This window comes from Mycteria americana, chromosome 4, assembly GCF_035582795.1.
Source record: "Mycteria americana isolate JAX WOST 10 ecotype Jacksonville Zoo and Gardens chromosome 4, USCA_MyAme_1.0, whole genome shotgun sequence".
In the NCBI taxonomy this organism is placed as follows: Eukaryota; Metazoa; Chordata; class Aves; order Ciconiiformes; family Ciconiidae; genus Mycteria; species Mycteria americana.
In genome coordinates this window covers 46,811,765-46,831,528 of record NC_134368.1, presented here as the reverse complement: position 1 = coordinate 46,831,528, position 19,764 = coordinate 46,811,765, and the positions used below count along the sequence as shown (strand labels likewise).

Here is a 19,764-nt window from a genome sequence, read left to right as displayed (position 1 = left end):
ACAGTCCCCAACTATAATTGATTGACTTTTTTTGCCACTGAAAGTGAAATAAAGCTGAACTTTCTGGTGACATGACATCATCCTGAAAGACTAAAGATTATATAATGAAATATATTCTACTGTATGTGTCTGATTAAAAAAAAAAAGAAAGAAAAATAGTGTAATATGGTGGGAATACTAAGCAGAAAACAAATAGCAAAAAAATTTATAATTTTGCCTTTTCCATATGCCTTGTTAACACAAAGATTTTAAGACTTTAAATATTCTCTTCATATTCAGAAAATATATTTTTAAATTTAATGAGTTTACGGCTATTATTTTCTAAATGCATTTTCACTTGTCTTTAACAATTCCACAGGCCAAAATCTGTCCTCATGTAAATCCCCTATTTAACCTCATAGTACAATGGTATCATTGATACCACCAGATACGTAAAGGAAAAAAAAAACAGAGAGAGAAAGAGAGAAAAAGAGTACAGTGGTTGTAGTATTTGATTTGAGCAGTGGCAACTAAACATCAAAGTTTTACTCCATCCCAGTGAGACTACTGACCGTTTGGATTATATTGTGACTCTCTCAGGCTCTCCTGAGGGAACTGTACTGCTCCAAAAAACTAATATTCATTTTAGCATTGCCTTGTACTTTGGTCTTCCACAAACTATATGAGCGCATTAATCCCTGTACCATAGCATTGATTTCTTCTCTCTTTTACCCAATGAATTATTTTGACTAAGCAAAGTATCTCCAGCATCCCAGAGACTGAGAAACTGATAGTACTACCTACCACAGTAGAGAAGATAGAGACGAAGTTTGAATTCACAGTCTCCAGTCTTGGCTAAGGGTGGTGTTGGGTCTTCCACAACTCCAGTAATTTCTCTAAAAGCTTACTGAATAACAGTCCTCCACCTTCTGTAGCTGAACCTAACCCCCTGAGCTTTCCTGTCGAAACTGATAGACACATTCCTCTGATAAGACTCTATTTTAATGAATCTTCATTTTCAAGTGAAAAGTACCTCAACCCAGAAACTTCCCAAATAACTCGTTTCCTCAACTACTTCATTAATATTTATAAGAGGTATTTTCATGTTGATTCTCTCTCTCCCAATTGCCTTTTGACAAGAACAGTCACTAAACATAAATTGCTGCTAAATGTCAAAAGTAGATGAGCTTTTTTCTAGGTAGTGTTTACTCTCAAGCTAATTGCATTTTTTTTTTCAAAATATGAAGGAAAACCTTAAATTCTTGTGTCCAAATTAGATACTAACTTAAAAATTAGAAATAAATACCTGTACAACTTTCTGAGACTGTACATCAACAATAAGAACTCTGTCAAGTGTGGGCTGAGTTACATAAATGAACTTGTCTTTTACATTAACAGCAGTTGCCCATACACACCGCTGAACAGGATCTCCATCTGCTTTGGGACAAACTTCATCCTATAATTCAATAGAAAAAGGGAAAGTGTAAGAATCAAGACAGTCAACAATGCAATAGAAAGACAAAGTACACTCTTTTTCTTCTTTTCTAACTGTAAGATAAAATCTCAGAAAATTTAGGGCAGGAAAAAGGACAGGCAACATTAGGACATAGACTAATGTTAGCCAAACTGCATGTTGTAAGCACCACACAACTCACAAACACTTTAGTGTAAACCATACACCAGCTTTTTTTTATGTTTTCTAGGCATTCAGCCAGTTAACACTGTTGTCCTGAGAAAGAAACCCATTTGAAACAATAATACATGTAGACATAAAGCAAGCAAGAGGCAGGAGACTTTAAAAACAGAAAAACAAATTAGACACACAATGTCTTGTTACTGTGCAGTAGCCAGCAGCTTCCCCATCTGCGCCATCACAGTGTCTTGCAAAGGAGGCAGTTATAGACATGGCTTACACTTACATCTGAGAACACAGCAGCAAGGCAGGCAAATACTAAATTTGGAAGATGATAATGTATAAATGGAGAGAAAGAGAAGGAGGTGTGGTGAAAGTTGTCACGTGGTATAGGGGCAAAGCACCAGCAGTTAGAGATCTGCTTTTTTGGTCACATGAAGTGCTGATATGTTGCTTCAAAGGTCAAGAAGTTTGGCTACTTTTGCCGTAAGACCTTCTCATGGCCTATCTCACTAGTGTTAAACCCAATACACATCTAATGGCTTCTTACGATCATTCCTTCCCCCTTTGCCCTTCCATCCCTGCAAAAGGATGAATTTAAAACAAAAGCAAAATTCCTGTTGACTTCAGTGAATTCGTATTTCATACCCATATTTCATAATACATATATTTATAACTCTGCACTCTCACTCAAAATAGCTAACTATAGTTTACATACTCACTATTCATATTTTTATATAAATATATTCCCACTCATCATATAGATATTTATATTTCTATCTATCTATTTGTAACTATTTACTCCCAGTGAAAGTTCGCTTTTATCAAAATTAAAAGTTACTTGGTCAAATACATTACCATATTTGGAAATTCCCGTTATGAAATAGCATGATTTTTTCCTATAATGGACATAAAATGTATGTAAAAACAAGGACCTGAAAAATATTCTGCTTGGAGATGTACAGCATGTACCAAGCTTTTTGTTTTCTTGACCTATTCTTTTCCCTCTTAATTTTTCTTCCTTTCATCACAAGGAGCAATTTCACCAAATCACATGTATTATTTCTTTTTAGCACTTATCTGCTGCTTATTCCTAATTTAGAATGCTCTGTCTGATACATCATAACTGGTTGCTGTGAAAACAATTATGAGATGTCAGCAGATGATGACTTCAATATAGAATGAACAGCAAGAGTTGATGAGATCTTAAACAAGAATTGTGCTTCTAAGCATCAGACTCCTTTTAAAAGAAGGGGAAAAATAACATGACAGAACAACATATCCGGCACTAAGCAATGCTTTTCATGAAGAAGATGATGCATTTCAACACTAACTTTTCTGTATCATCAACATTCTTTGCCTGCTGTGCCTCTGTACATTTGACAAAATACACTCAATCTTTATATGTCAAAATAAGAAATAAATCAATTTCCAGCTCTAACAGAGGGAGTTTCTTTACAGGAGATCAAAAGCCACTGCTGGGTCCTATGTGGTTCTTAAACTTCAACAAAGGGAAGGTCTTTCAGAAATCACATTGATAAGGAAAGGTTACTGAACTCAGGTACCATGGGATGGCACATAATCAGGAACTTCAGCAGAACTTAGAAATAAGTAAAAAGATTAAGATTTATTTTGCACTGCTAAAAAGCCATGCACTTTGAAGGGCGAAGTTTAAAATCTGTTTTTTAAAGAATGATAGGCATGGTGACAAACAGGACTTCCATTCTTAAATGTGGCTCAAAGCTTTTCATGGCATAAAGTGAAATGTCAACATAAACAAATATGTCTCTAATATGGTGTGCAATCATCAGATCAATGATCTATTATCATTTGCCTTCTGTGCAATTGTCACTTCAATTGGAAGGTTGTTTCACTGATCTCAAATTATTTTTTATATTTATTCTAAATAAGCCTTGTCTTAGTTCCATGTTTTATCTAAACAGATAACTACTTTTAGACTGTTCTACACAGTCCTCTTTCTTCCTCAGAGAACACCTTCTTCAAATAATGCATCTGTAAATGTTTATAACAACTCTATACTGTGTCATTCTTTTCAGTCATGTCTCTCAGGGACTCACCTTAGTTTACCCCAGGTTTTGGCGCTGTGAATTCGACAATGACACATTCAATACATTATTCAAAAAATAACACCAACTCCTGCTGAAGGAATCTAGGTTTCTCTCACACAGCATCAGACAGATTACTGTAAACGATCACGCTAATCATACCTCCCACTGTGGGAAGTACAGAAGAACAGGAAAATACCTAAGTTAAGCACTTAAACTATATCCAGAGTTAAGCCACCTCCTTAAACATTTTCCTGAATCGGAGTCTAAAATACTGACTGAAGTGTATTTCTAAATATTATTTCAATGTAAAAGCAATAACAATATAGGGGGTTTATATATGTATAAAGATGTATACAAACACATATATATTTAAATTAGAAACTACAGGGCATGATTTTTATTATCTATATAATTCATAAAACTTGCTCCTCTTGTTCCACTTTAAATACAGCAAGTAGAAAGCGCGACACTTTCTCAGATCTAAAGTAAAAAGTATTAAGTAAAAAATAAATCTACATATATAAATGCAGTTTACTTGTTCTAGAATATTGTTTATGTTGTCAAAAATTTCTATAATCCAATGCGAACTCTCACTTTTCCCCAAAACCTGAAAAATTAAAATAAAAGCAAAAAAAGTGTTTCTCCAAATTAACACTAAAAATTATGCACCAAAATTCTCATATCCAAAATAGAGTTCCCCAGCATGAATCGGTTTATGCAGTTGTTTGTCTAGTTATTTAACCCACATTTATCTAGATGCCCCAGAAATAGCTTCAATCAATGGAACTGAAATCTTGCTTTTGAAAAGTTAACGTTTATCTGATTAGACAGTTTGGATTTCTTTTACATTACAGGCAGTAGTTCTGAGGCTCTATATTAATTTCCCCAGTGGTTGGGTAATTGGTTAAAATAATTTCTCCTTAAAATATAAGCATAAAACCACCATTTTCGTCTTCTAATTAAAATGTGAGCAATTTACTTTTTCTTAATTTATTCTCTCTGACAAAAGTTAACATCTGATAAAACATTAATTTATTTCATTGTTGGTTTTTTTTTCCCCCCAGACTTTTTAATGAAAAAGTGACTTGTCCTATAACAAGTCAGCAGATGGAGGAAAATAAATCCTAAGAGAAAATTTTTCAAGGTAGTCTGGGGCAAGAAATTCTCAAGAGAAAACATGTACTTGTAGATTTATATGTGCAAATTCTATGTTTATAAACTTACACTTAATGCAAGGGTCCTCAGTGTTCTAACAAGATTTGAGTCAAGCTCTTTAGGCAGTATAATGAAATGCCTATCTATGCTATGACTGTCTAAGAGTAAGGTGACATCAACAGGTTACAACAGTGCATGTATTAAGACATGAATTTATCACCTATTCTATATTAACTTACTGTTCTACTTGTCATTCTGTAGTAAAAATCAGACTGTGGACCTTTTTCACATTTTTTTCAACAAAGGTTAACAGGCTTGCATTTAGTACACTTACTGTGCTGTAAGAGTGTAAAACAGCAATTTCTGTGGACTAACAAGTGTGTTTCAAGTTCATTTCCTGTGCAAACTTTGCTCTGCCATGTAGTCACATTAATTATTTTGAAATTAAGTATTTTGCTCCCACCTCCAGCACATATTCAAGTGTGAGATGGCCTAGTTCACAGAAATATGGTCAGTACGCGCTAGTTCTTGTAATGAAGACAAAATTAGGATTATGTTGAAACCAAAAGGATTTTTCCATTGGTGTCAACAAAGGCATATGTTTCAATTGTTTCTTCCCCAGCCTCCCGAAATAATTATTCTAACTGGGATTCATTGGGAAGGGAAAATAAAAACACTTTTGTTTAAGAATTAGAATTTAAAGGCTTTGGATAATATTAATTTGCAGAAGATAAATAGAGATTGCATGTTAGTGAGGAAAATGTCCCAAACACTTCAGAATGATGAGACGTTTAACAGCTGAAAGACTCTACTTGGACCATGGTTAAGAATCTATTTGACAACAGGTTAAACTGGTCAAAGCTGGTATAACTAAACAATAACCTGCATCAGAAAACAGGAATAAGTTTATTTCTGTCCCTGTGCATCTTGAATTGTCACTATCAGCCTAATAAAAGTCTACATTCATTTGATATTAATTTAGATGGTTCAAGTAATTTAGGAGATTCTGGGAAGGAGAAGAGGAAGCTCTTTATATTCCTCTGAACCATGACGATCCCGTAAAGCACTAAATCTTTTGCTTCGCTTTAAACACAATGAAAGTCTAATTGATTCCCATGTTAGACACACACTAAAGTGCTTCACTGTATTGACACTCAGTTGCATAAGAGGCAATTAAATATTTAGATAAGGGTTCTCAAGTATATAGTTATTGAGAAATTGTATTTACCTTTAGCAAAATTAGCATACCTAAATATGTACATGTGTAAATACTGCAACATTCGTTCACAATACAATGCAATGCCATGTAGAAATATCTGAGTGCATCCTTGTACAGGAGCTCAGCTAAGGGTAATTAATTTTGTTGGCAAGCAAACAGGAAACCTGGGGAGGAACACTGCAGTATCACGTGTAATACCCAGACATTTTCTGTAGCACTTCTAGTACCTAAACTGTGCTGCAGAATTTAGAAATGTTCCTACACTTTAGCAAATGTTTGGCAATGAAAGAGGTCTACTGGGGTTTTACTTATCACTTGAACAGCTAATTCAGAAAAGTGTAAAGAAATGGGAGAGGTTTAAGCAAGCATGTTTTTCCTTTAGGAATGTGTTAAGAGGTAAGTGATGGAGATTTTATTAGTGATAACTGCTGTAGATGTGAAAGGCTATGTAAAGCCACCTCAAAACATGCAGCATACCAACATCTCCAATTAGTAAAGTTATATGACAGAGTCAAAGAGAACTACTAATGAGTCATTTATGACATGAACTCTTACCACTAAACAATCACATGCTGAACTTGATAGAAATGTGATCCTGGGACAGAACTGGGTTATTTTATTTTTCTTATTTAGAGAAAACGGATTTTCCAAAGAGACTTGAGGAAGATATGATATCCTTCAAAGGAGGAAACAGTTGTTTAAAGCTTCATAGTCAATGAGTTTTTTCAAGAATATACTACTGTTCTCGTAGTATTAGCAGCTTATGTAGGGAATTCTTTGAAACTCATGTTTCATCCTTCTAGGAAGAAAGTAATCTTAAAGGGTTTTTTAAAATTTTCAAAATTTTTTACTGAAAACTATTTCTCAATCTTTCCTTTTTCTGGAATGCAGAGTGAACAATGATGTCACTATGAGTAGAAAAACATAAGGATATATTTTCCAAATATTTCTGATTTCTCTTGCAAGAATAAAGATTTATTAACCACCATATGTGAGGGAAGATGTTTTCAGTGTTCAGAGGAATAAGTAGAAATATTGGTGAATTTAATGGGCAAAATGAAGTGCATGTAGGTACAAAGCTTAATTTCTGGCTATATATTTACCACACCTATGCACGAACCAAAGATATGCAAAGAAGGACAAGTCTATACCTACTTTGAAATTAAAGATATCAAGTAGTCTACTTTCCTGGTCTCTTTTTTTTTGGGGGGGGGGCGGGAAGGACATAATTATTATGCTACTTCAGGTTTGAAAGCTACAAAAAGGAAACAAGTTTGACTTATCCATCCTGATTATTATCACATTTCAATAAAAACACACTTAAAATCTAGGCTGCACTTTAGATCAATAAAATTTTAACAGACTTCTTAAATAATCAGCTTTTGAATTAAACAGCCATAAAAAAGCTCTTTGGCTTATTTTTGGCTGTGTCAACCTAATTTCACTTAAGCAGCACAAATCAAGGTATGATTAGCTGTTCAAAGCATAATTATTCACACTAAAATAAATCTTGCTGCTGAGTACAGCAGCCTTTGACATCAATAATGATAACTGAAGAGGCAAATTCCATTGAGACAGTTCTGCTGTTATTTCAGTGTGCTTTAGGTATTAGGAAAAAAACCAAAGTGTACAGCTCATGGGCTATTACGTATTTCAAGGTCACTCATTCAAATCCAAATAATGAGAAAAAGTTATTATTTTTGAAAGGTGATAGATCACATGGAACAGGTCTTAATGTAATGACTAGTACCAAGTGCTCCTGTGAGAACATGCATCATGTCAGCTAGTGATTTGATTAGCAGTAAAGGAAAAACAACAAAAGAATAAATGGAAGTGGAGAATACAGTACTGTTTTTATGTATGCTTCACATGGAAACTACTCCATAAATGCATGGAATTTGGTGAAATCAGCTATAAATCTGTTAACAATAAAGTTATTGAAACTACTTATATGAATTGTAAGTCAAAGCATCAATCATCTCTAGTAACTTCAGTGGAGCTGTAAGACTGTTTATCAGGACAGGGATTTGCCTCATGATAGCTGACAGTTTAATACAGACAAACATCCAGTGGAGAAAAAGAAACCGTTAAAAAGAATAACTTTAAATCTTATATTTAATAGAGAGAGAATCAATCCCTGATTCGCAGGGATGCACTTAACTGGGGGGGGGGAGGGGAGAACAACAACAACAACAACAACAACAACAACCAAACGAGAAATAAAGAGTACAGAGCTGTTAAAGGAAAGGACTGGGAAAAGAGAAAGACAGCCAAAGAAAATAAAGGGTTTGAAATGTATACAGGGAATACTCAATCAAAAAGAGAGATTGAAAGTTTGAATTTGATCAAGGAAAGTACAGGAAATTTTTGAGTCCACCATTATAAGCTACTTATTAATTGAGAATACATGTCTGAATTTATCAAGCAGAAAGCACTAAACTAGCAATAAAAAAATTCTTATTTAAAGAAAACTATAATTGAGAAAACACTACAAATACATTTAAAAAAATAACTTGCCTGAAAACCGAGGAGTTTTTCACTAGGCTTAATATGTCTCTGAAATTCACATTCCACTGGTTGTATAACTTTGATGCCATCTTCATAAAAAACATAAAACATGTTCCCAATTCCCAGACCTTAGGAACAAAAACACATTGAAATGTATAAAATTAAATAACAAATGACAAAAAAGAATATCCTTGTCTTGAACTAAAAACCTCATCACATTTTTGGTATGAGATCAATTTGTTAATGTGTATAGTGCTAATACAGCTAATCCTATGGGATCTTTTTATTGTAAAACTAAAACAAAACTGTTACGTTATTCAGAATGAATTTCACATAGTTTTCTCCATTGGAAAGACAGTTTCTTTATGAATACAGATGTAGAAATATATAGTTTGACAGCTGCAGTAATGAAAATAATATTGTGAAATCATCTACATTTAAATCAAGTTAATATAAATTCTCCATGTATTCTTATTTTTCTTTTTCTGAGGGATGGAAGAGTTAAAGTAATGTCTGTATAACACTGAAAGAGAAGTTCTGAATCTTTGTTATAAACCCTTATTTGACATTTCTTTCAGTCAGAAAAGGAAATATTCTCTATTGTATTTTATTGGAAAGCCAGAGTTGGGCAGATATTCATTCCAAGTTTGAAAGGCCACAAATGTTTATAGAATTATTCCATCCTTCTACCACAATGTTGCTGAATGAGAGGCATGATGTAATGTTTTGTGGAAAAAGTGGGAACCAGATCTGTAGCATGAAGTCTCATAATATCTGTGGTCATGCTCATGACCACAAAAAAGGACATTCTCCTTAGTTTACCACGTGCCAATTAAGACAACAGTTGTTGATTTGCTATGTGGATGCTATGATGGATGATCAGTTCATATTTATAAAATTCTATGAAGAAAATCACAGTACTCATAAAATTACCATTAGAACCGACTCTGACAGCTAAACTGGGGGCTACAATGATAAAAATGTACATGTATCCTCGGTACAGGGCCTAAGCTTCCACTTGATGTAACAATATTTGGTATAGGAACAGAAGGGAATAAAACTCAGGAAAAATAAGTTTGAGTCTGAAATTCTGCTTATCCTAAATTCTGAAGAAAACCCTATGTTAGTAGAGAGAGAACACATCTTAATATAAAATAAAATAATGAGAACATTAAAGGGGGGAGGGAAGTTTGTGTTTGTGTATAGATGTATGTATGTACACACATACATAAAAGTTCCCGGTCCCCATTAGGAATCACATAGGTAATACAGTCATTTGAAAGGCAGTAATATGCATAAGGTGGTCAGGCCATGCCCAGAACAAGAAAGTTCAATTATCTTTGAGAAATCTTGTGGAATCATTTCCCACTTCTGGGCAAGCTTTCCTAAAAAGGAAGAAGGGACAGTCTCCTAGCAGGGTTTTACTCCTTTTATTTCAAATCTATCTATTCATATGTTACCAAAAAGTGGGAGAGGAATTTGTCCATGCTGCATTTTGTGTAGCATAGAAGCTGGCTCAGGTTCAAGGAAAACTTACCAATCATGTCTATTCTGAGCATAAGGTGCACTAAGGGCAATATGCCCACTCTGGCCAATGGGATACCTTTGTATGCCTCTGCAGGTAAATCATACAGCCTATGTAAGATAATATGTCAAGGTCTTTCTTTTAAAAATGCCTGACATTGCATCCTGTAAGAACAGCTGGAATTTGTAGATAAGCCTGACTGAGATTAGGCTGCCCCTACCAGTGAACACAGTGTAGAGATCTATAGCTGAGCAACTGGCTTATTGTATCTTGGTGATAAATAAATATGTGGAGCTGGCTGTGGACAAAACAAGGATTTCCCTTCTCCCTGGTCTTTTTGACTAAAGTATATTATAGTTATTAGCAGGATAAGTAATACCAGAACGTGAGGAAGTAAATCAGCTGATAGCCCCAAGTCATACAGACATTTGATAAACAGACTCCTAAAACTTCCTCCTCAGTTGCCAATACCCCAAGGCAGGCTTCCCAATTTACAAATATTATTTGTGTATAGTAACCCAGCCCAAACTTTTAAAGGCTTTATTTCCAATGTCTGGATAGTAATCTTCACCAAACTGTTCTTCAAAATCAGTAAAGGACACACAGTAAGAAACGTCCTTCTTCCATTTCAATACTGAGTTAGGGAAGTGTTCATATAAGGAACCTTTACCTGTGGATCCAATGAAATAATCATAGAATCATAGAATCATAGCATCGTTTAGGTTGGAAAAGACCTTTAAGATCATCAAGTCCAACCCCTAACCTAGCACTGCAAAGTCCACCACTACACCATGTCCCTAAAGCACCACACCTACATGTCTCTTAAATACCTCCAGGGATGGTGACTCAGCCACTTCCCAGGGCAGCCTGTTCCAGTGCTTGATAACCCTTTCAGTGAAGAAATGTTTCGTAATACCCAATCTAAACCTCCCCTGGTGCAACTTGAGGCCATCTCCTTTTGTCCTATTGCTTGTTACTTGGGAGAAGAGACCAACACCCCCCTTGCTACAACCTCCTTTCAGGTAGTTGTAGAGAGCAATAAGGTCTCCCCTCAGCCTCCTTTTCTCCAGGCTAAACAATCCCAGTTCCCTCAGCCGCTCCTCATCAGACTTGTGCTCCAGACCCTTCACCAGCTTCGTTGCCCTTCTCTGGACACACTCCAGCACCTCAATGTCTTTCCTGTAGTGAGGGGGCCCAAAACTGAACACAGTATTCCAGGTGCGGCCTCACCAGTGCCAAGTACAGGGGGACAATCACTTCCCTAGTCCTGCTGGCCACACTATTCCTGATACAAGCCAGGATGCTGTTGGCCATCTTGGACACCTGGGCACACTGCTGGCTCATGTTCAGCCAGCTATTGACCAACACTCCTAGGTCCTTTTCCGCCTGGCAGCTTTCCAGCCACTCTTCCCCAAGCCTGTAGCGTTGCATGGGGTTCTTGTGGCCCAAGTGCAGGACCCAGCACTTGGCCATGTTGAACCTCATACAGTTGGCCTCAGCCCATTGATCCAGCCTGTCCCTCTGCAGAGCCTTCCTACTCTCAAGCAGATCAACACTCCTGCACAACTTGGTGTCGTCTGCAGGCTTACAGAGGGTGCACTCGATCCCCTCATCCAGATCATTGATAAAGACATCAAAGAGAACTGGCCCCAATACCGAGCCCTGGGGAACACCACTTGTGACCGGCTGCCAACTGGATTTAACTCTGTTCACCACCACTCTTTGGGCTCAGCCATCCAGCCAGTTTTTTACCCAGCAAAGCGTACGTCCATCCAAGCCAAGAGCAGCCAGTTTCTCCAGGAGAATGCTGTGGGAAACAGTGTCAAAGGTTGGTCAAGCAGGACCTGCCTTTCATGAACCCATGCTGGCTGGGCCTGATCACCTGGTTGTCCTGTATGTGCCACATGACAGTACTCAAGGCAATCCGCTCCATAGTCTTCCCCAGCACCGAGGTCAGACTGACAGGCCTGTAGTTCCCCGGATCCTCCTTCTTGCCCTTCTTGTAGATGGGTGTCACATTTGCTAATCTCCAGGCAACCGGGACCTCCCCAGGTAGCCAGGACTGCTGAAAAATGATGGCAAGTGGCCTGGTGAGCACTTCTGCCAGCTCCCTCAGTACCCTTGGATGGATCCCATCCAGCCCCATAGACTTGTGTGTGTCTAAGTGGTGTAGCAGGTCACTAACCATTTCCCCTTGGATTATGGGGGTTTCATTCTGCTCCCTGTCCCTGTCTCCCAGCTCAGGGGGCTGGGTACCCTGAGAATAACTGGTCTTACTAGTAAAGACTGAGGCAAAGGCGGCATTAAGTAGCTCAGCCTTTTCCTCATCCTTTGTCACTATGTTTCCCCCTGCATCCAATAAAGGATGGAGATTCTCCCTAGTCCTCCTTTTGTTGCTAATGTATTTATCAAATACAAAGACAAAAGAAACATTTCTTATTGTCTTTTACGGCAGTAGTCAGATTAAGTTCTAGTTGGGCTTTGGCCCTTCTCATTTTCTCCCTGCATAACCTCACGACATCCTTGTAGTCCTCCCAAGGGACTCTGTCAACCAGTCTCCTAAACAGGCCAAAGTCTGCCCTCTGGAAGTCCAAGGTAGCAGTTCTGCTGACCCCCCTCCTTACTTCTCCAAGAATCGAAAACACTATCACTTTGTGATCGCTATGCCCAAGACGGCCTCCAACCATCACATCACCCACAAGTCCTTCTCTGTTCACAAACAACAGGTCCAGCGGGGTGCCTTCCCTAGTTGGCTCCCTCACCAGCTATGTCAGGAAATTATCTTCCACACACTCCAGGAACCTCCTAGACTGTTTCCTCTCTGCTGTATTGTATTTCCAGCACACATCTGGTAAATTGAAGTCCCTCACGAGAACAAGGGTTAGCGATTGTGTGACTTCTCCCACCTGTTTATAGAATATTTCATCTGCCTCTTCATCCTGGTTGGGTGGTCTATATCCCCCCTTCCAATTTATTATGACCCCAAAACTCTTACTTTGAGCATGTGTCTACAAATATCTGTACAAATATCTAATCTATACAAATATCTAATCACTTAGGCAAGCCAATTCTTCACAACTACAGGAGCTATTCCTCTACAGACATCTGACCTAATTTTGCAACCCTCTCCCCACCAAACGAAAAACAACCCAGCACGTTTATAATACAGTGCCAGAAGCAACAACAATAAATGCAAATATATTTGCTTCATTTAGACTGAATCTGTGTTTAAAACTGGCTACACTGATTAAAAAAAAATAGTGGTGGTTTTGGGGTTTTTTTACATATAGATTAAGATATGGATATATTTATGCATGTGTATATATTGTATTATTATTATAATACAAATTAATGTACCTTCAAAATCCTTTCAGATTTTTTGACACATACTCTTTTTACACTTACACAAGCAAGCAGTTATGATAAGGCTTTTGTGTACCCCATACACAAATGTGCATTGCAGGCACTAAAGCCTATCTACAGTTTCACAATCTTAATTGTCCTACTAATCACCCATCCCCCACTTTCTATCTGTTAATACTTAGATAACAGAAAATGATAGAGTATGCATGGCCCAGAGAAGTTAGTGGTGATGCTTATTGGCATCTTCAGGGTATTGCTGTCTTGTAAATGAATTCTGCATTGCAATCAGTAACAATATTTGTTGGAAACACAAGGATTGGCCAAGGAGAAATGCAGGAGAGATCAAGAAAATCTGCCCTAGAAGATGATAGTGTCACTTCATACAATTTCCTATTCCTGAAATACATTAATTCCTAAATTGCAACTTTAAATTAAGAACAGGCTACTTAGAGCAATGAAATGAGAGCTCATGACAACACTTCGATTATGATATTTTTCTGCAATACGCTTTATGAGATTATCTCATGTAGATGAAAATTAATACCTATCTTTGTCAGTAAAATGTACTTTCCATGCTTTCTATGTTATTAACACCTGACACTGTCTGTATTTATATTTATTCTTCAGTTGGTCACAAACCACAAACCTCCATTCCCCCCCCCAACATTTACAAACCCTTCCTGAGTATAAGAAGAAAACGCTTTGTCTCATTAAGCAACAACAGGTACCTCAATTTTAATTAAACTGTTTAAGATTATAATTGTGTCAAATAAGAATGATTCATACAGGAAGATCAATCCCAACAGCATATAGGCTGATTGGTTGGAAGCTTTATTATGTCAGCAAACAGAAAAGTTGAAGGTCTGCTTTTTAAATCCAAGCTTCTTTTTGCATCCCTTTGAGTAACTGTCTGAAATTTTTGAACAGCTTATTTCCTTCTCTCTCCCCAAAAGGACAAGCAGTTCACAAAGGCATGAGCATTTAAAGAATTATTTTCCACTATATTTTTTCTTTAAATCAAACCCATCAAATGTTGCAAAGGGAAAGGTAATTACTGTAACTGTAGAGTATGAACAAAAAAAACCAAAACAAACACACAAAAGGAACAATACATGAGCATTTCATCATAATATAGAAAATATGAAAAAAGCCATCTGTATTAGTACCTTGCTCTCGCCACAATATGTTTGCAACTGCAGCATGTAAGAGAGAGAAAGAACAGAAAACACAAATGAACAAGAAAAAAACATGAAATGATATATCAATTCTAAAATAATTACGATGCTTTGACCTCTGATTCACTAAAATACTTCTACAGGTAAATCAGTGGAAACAGTGAATTAACAATAAGATGAAATAAAATTCTCTATGTCATGTGACAAAATTGTGATTAGCCATCATAGTTATTGGGGTTAGGGTAAACTCCATCACCCCCCATTACACCCCCCCAAGTTAATTCCATTAGCCTTTATCAATACTGTGTTTCATAATCCGTTACAAAAAGCACGTGGAGTTTGCATACACATAAATTATGTATATTAATTACAGGTGATGTAATTGTCATAATTTCCTTTAAACACTGGACTTTGAAGAGATTTATTTCAAGACATAGTTATGAGAGAAACATGCAAAACCAAAATGCAGACAAGATATTCTTCTGTACTGCTGTAACACAGCCCTGTTACCAAAGCTGTCATGCTGTATAACTTTTGCCATTATCTTTGGAAGACCAACATGGGAGCTATAAGATGGCATGGTAACCATCTAAGTGTTTAAGTTGTTTCTTCCATGAAAACATAAATTGTATTTGGCCATCTTGTTTACAATTGGATTTTAGACCTTTGAGATCAATGAAAACTAATTATCCTCATATCGTTCTTTCTGCCTGGGGAGAATAAAAAGAAAGTAAATATAATTTTGCAAATTTTAAATTTCGAGAGCTCAGCTTGTCATGGAATAAATTGTTTAAAACACCATCACTGAAAACCAAAGTGTCTTGTAAAGTAATGATCTTAAGAAATAGAGAAAAATTTAAAGGAAAGGAATACAACACAGAGAACACATATACGTCACACATAGTCATAATGAAATTGTGATGTTCATTGAAACAGTGTTGCAAAAGCTAAAAACATTAATGTGCTTTAAAAAAAAGTTTGAAAAATGTAATGGAAGACACATTATTAAAAATGGTGCTGGTACACAAAAGTGCCTCAACTGCTCACTGCTCAAGGTTGAGAGTAGAAACAGGAATAAATATCGTTCCAGAAAAGTCCCCAATACTATGATTTTCTCAAGCATCTGTTACTGGGCATTGCTGAAGACAGGACCAAGATGGGCTTTTTTGCCTCATGCAGTGCAGCATTTCTCTCATTCTTGTTATCTGAAAGAATATACAGAGCCCCAAATACATAGAAGGGTCCTTGGAAAAAATGTTGATCTACTTTCTGACAAGAGGTTTAGTATAACAGAGCTACTGGGCTTTTGTTTTTTCTCTCCCTCTCCTTTACTATTTGTCTCCTGATTTTTTTTCCACAAATTCTCTCAACAGAGCTACCTCACTACATGACCTTAGACACAGTATTTAAACTGTGTCATTCAGTTATCCCTTGATAAAATGGTGATGATTACTTTTTACCTTCAGTGCTCTGAAGTGTACAAATGAGAGACACCCATGTAAGTAGAAAGTAGCAGTAATACTGTTGAAGTGAAGTGATTCTGAACACTAGAATAAAAAAGTTCCCCTTTCCCAACACAGAACATCAGTGCAGCTTTCAAACATGCTCAGTCTGTGTTGTATTATCTTTAAATCAGCTTAATTTTCTGGCCTATTATGTGTGCATTATTTTCAAATATGATCCTTGCCTTTCCTTTAATATTTGAACTATTAAGATCCAACAAACTGCCAAAAGCCAAGACTAATGGAGTGTGCCATCTTGTCACTTACTCGGGCTGAGTAGTAAACCTTTAGATCAGGAGGCAGAATTTCTGTTGAACTGCTGCTAAGGTCAAAATGGAGTCAACATGCCTTAAATTTATTTCTCTATCACCTGCCTTTATACTTGCTCTTCTGATTTCAGGTTGTTACTTTCAGAAGAGACTAGCTTTGAAGGAAGTCTTGACTACACTGGCTGAGTATGTGTCCTCCAGACATCCAGCTGCTCTGAATGAAACTTCTTGGTGACTAAATTGCTAACATCAGTATGACTCTTAGATTTATATCCAGTGCTGACAGCACAAAATGGATTTGGTTTACCATATATTTCAGTGGCAGACAAGAACAGAGTATTTAACATGTCTCTTCTAAATAACATTTGGCTGCTTATGTTTAAACTATTTGTTTATTCTCCTAAACTAGACCTCTGACTGTAAGGTGCAATCATGAGATGGAATATTAGTTTGATGTCTTATTGACAGCTATTATTTTTTAAATAAAGACCTAATCAGTAGATCATCAGTACTGCAACTACAGAAAGAATGGACTGAAAGGTTTAAGAGAACTTGAATTATTTTAGTTTAGACAAGAAGAAAAAGGTCTTGATTTGTATAAAAACATTTAAGAGAGAACTATATGCTTATGGCTTTAGAGCTACAGAAAATATTTTTTTCACTGCAGGATGAAAGCAACTGAAGTTTCCCCAAAGATAGTCCATGACCAAAAGGAGAAGAAATTGGGACAATATAGTACTGTCCTTCCCATCAACCAAATATGGCACCTGCTTTGCGAGCACCATGCAGTCAAGTCTTTCTGTATAAAAAGCTGACAACTTCAAAAAGGGAATGCTAAGGTGCTTATGTTTGTTTCCCTTTGTTGAAATCGGTCATTTGTACTTTGCAGACAGGAGGAGAAATGAAACAGCCCTGGGGTATGCTGCAGGTGACTGGCCTCTGGGTGGCACTGATCACAGCCTTCAGGCCTGGCAGTTCAGCCAGTTTTCAATTCACCCCACTGTCTGTGCCTCTAGCCTGTACTTCATCAGTTTGACTTTGAGGGTGTCATGGGAGACAGTGTCTAAAGCACTTCTAAGGACAAGATAAACAACATGCACTCCTCCCCTCATCCACCCTGCAGAAGGTTATCAGGTTGACCAGGCACTATTTCCTCTTCGTAAATCCATGCTGACTGGTCCTAAAGACCTTCTTGTCTTTCATGTTTTTGGGAATGGTTTCCAGGGTTATTTGCTCCATCTCCTTCCCAGGGATCAAGGTGAGGCTGATGGGCCTATCATGTCTTGGATTCTCCTTCTTGCCCTTCTTGAAGACTGACACTGACTTTCTTCCAGCCTGCAGAAACCTCCCCTGATCACCATGATCCTTCAAAGACTAGCAAGAGTGGCCTCGCAATGCCATGGGACAGCTTGCCCAGCATTTGTGGGTGCATCCTATCCAGGCCCTTTGACCTGTGAATGTCCATTTTGTTTAAATGGTCTCTAATCTGATCCTATCCACCATGGGTAAGGCTTCCTTGCCAGAGGAAGACTTCCTTCACAGACTTTCCCACTGGTCTCACATTCCTGGGGCCAGTTTTGCCAGTAAAGACTGATGTGAAGACGACCTTCAGTACAACTTGGCCCCTTCCATGTCATTTGTCACCAGGTCCCCTGCCCCACTCAGAAGCAGGCCTGTATTTTCCCTAGCCTTCTTTTTGCTGCTGATGTCTCTATAGAAGCCCATCTTTTGCCCTTTATGTCCCTCACCAGATTCAGCTCCAAGGGGGTTTTGGAACTTCTAACTTTATCCCTGCATGCCCAGACAGTGGCTCTATATTCAGATGACAGTTCTGTGTTTGTCTATGTCATCTTTATAGTCTTTTTTCTGTAATAAAGCAAATTAATTTCCCCAGGGCAACCTGGAGGATTTTCTTTAAAATTAGTTTTCTCTTCACATTGTGAGGAAAGAACCATGTAATATATGGCACTTGAGGTCCCATAAATTTAGCCATAAAGTTCTACTTTTTATCAGTCTTTTTTTATAGAGGTGACATAGGAAAGAAAATAAAAAGTAATTACAATTATTCAACTGTGTGGAACTACACAGCATCAAATGAAATGATTTAAGATGCTAAGTACAGAACACATTAATTTGTGTTAATGTAAAATGATATGTATTGTTCTAAGCTTTGCTCAAAAAAAAAGGGGGATAAAAAGAGTGCTTTAAAAGCCCCACACTTACTAATTTTAAAATTAACAAATCAGTTTGAAGAAAAATGAGACATTATTTAAGAGTGCAATACAAAATCACAAATAACAGCCTCACCTAATACAGGTCAAGAAACCTCACTTTTTTTTAATCAGTCCTATAACTTGAATACAAGACACATGTCCAGTCTTGAGATAAAGACTGCAATGCTGGAACAAGTGCAACATCTGTAGGTGGAAAGTATGCTAAAGAACATACTGTTTACCTTCCTTTTTGGTTAAGCAAAAATTAACATCTTCAGCCACATCCTATACTCAATTCTCACACATTTATAAACTTCAAGATGTAAAAATACATAATTATTGATTGATCTCAGTAAAATTTTCTGGTTTTTAGACAGAGCACCACCATGTTCTCTTGTGCCCTATTTCCCTGATTTATAAAAAGAAAGGTATTAAGTTATTACAGTACAGTTATTAAATAGTATCAGGAGACGTACTGGGAGCCTTGCAGAAGACATTGTATTCAAGGAGTTAGTGACCTTGAGCAGGCTGTGTCTGCTACATTGGGCCTTGTACTTAAGGCTTGAGAAGCCTGTATGTTAGCATGGGTAGCTGCTGCAAGGGTATATGCTGGAATGCCCATCATAACTTGTGCTGCACACTGGTGGCTCTTATGACAGAGATAACATTGCAACCTGTCAGAAGATACATGGTTTTGCTTGTTACACAAGATAAAAGCCACCACGGTATGGGAGGGAGAGGGGACCTCTCCATGGACAGGATCTGCACAGTGTGCCGTGGGAAAATCCAGCCGGGGTTCATCTGATGCTGCATGAATGCGGGGTGGCCAGCATCTGAAGAGATGTAAGATTTACTCACTATCTATATTCCTGTTTTTATTCTACCTTATTAAAGCAGCTATTTTATTACACTATTTGTTGTTGGGCCTTTTATATTGACTTCCAAAAGGAACCCTGCACCGTGCCTCTCTCTCTCCCCACACACCCAGTGCAGAACAGGGGAGAATTCATGTTTTCTTGAAAGAGGATTTCTTTCTTTTTATTTTAAGCAGACATATAGCTCCATAAAAATCACTCTTCATGGTCCTTACATAGCTATTCTATGCTTCTGTGCTCAGACCCAGCCTTTCATTATAAGTAGCTAACATAACATCT

The 19,764-nt window shown here is 37.2% G+C and overlaps 1 protein-coding gene across 3 annotated transcripts in view; it reads right to left on the bottom strand.

The window, feature by feature from the left end:
• Positions 1-19,764, bottom strand: part of FSTL5 (follistatin like 5) — a 309,868-nt gene that overhangs the window by 33,964 nt on the left and 256,140 nt on the right. For 2 of the 3 annotated variants that reach the window (XM_075499250.1, XM_075499252.1), the window contains exons 10-12: positions 14,618-14,644; positions 8,573-8,691; positions 1,286-1,435 (exon numbers count right to left, since the gene is read on the bottom strand). In XM_075499250.1, the coding sequence (XP_075355365.1) occupies positions 1,286-1,435; positions 8,573-8,691; positions 14,618-14,644 (296 nt within the window). The remainder of the gene's footprint in view (positions 1-1,285; positions 1,436-8,572; positions 8,692-14,617; positions 14,645-19,764) is intronic. The other variant, XM_075499251.1, reaches the window with a different exon arrangement.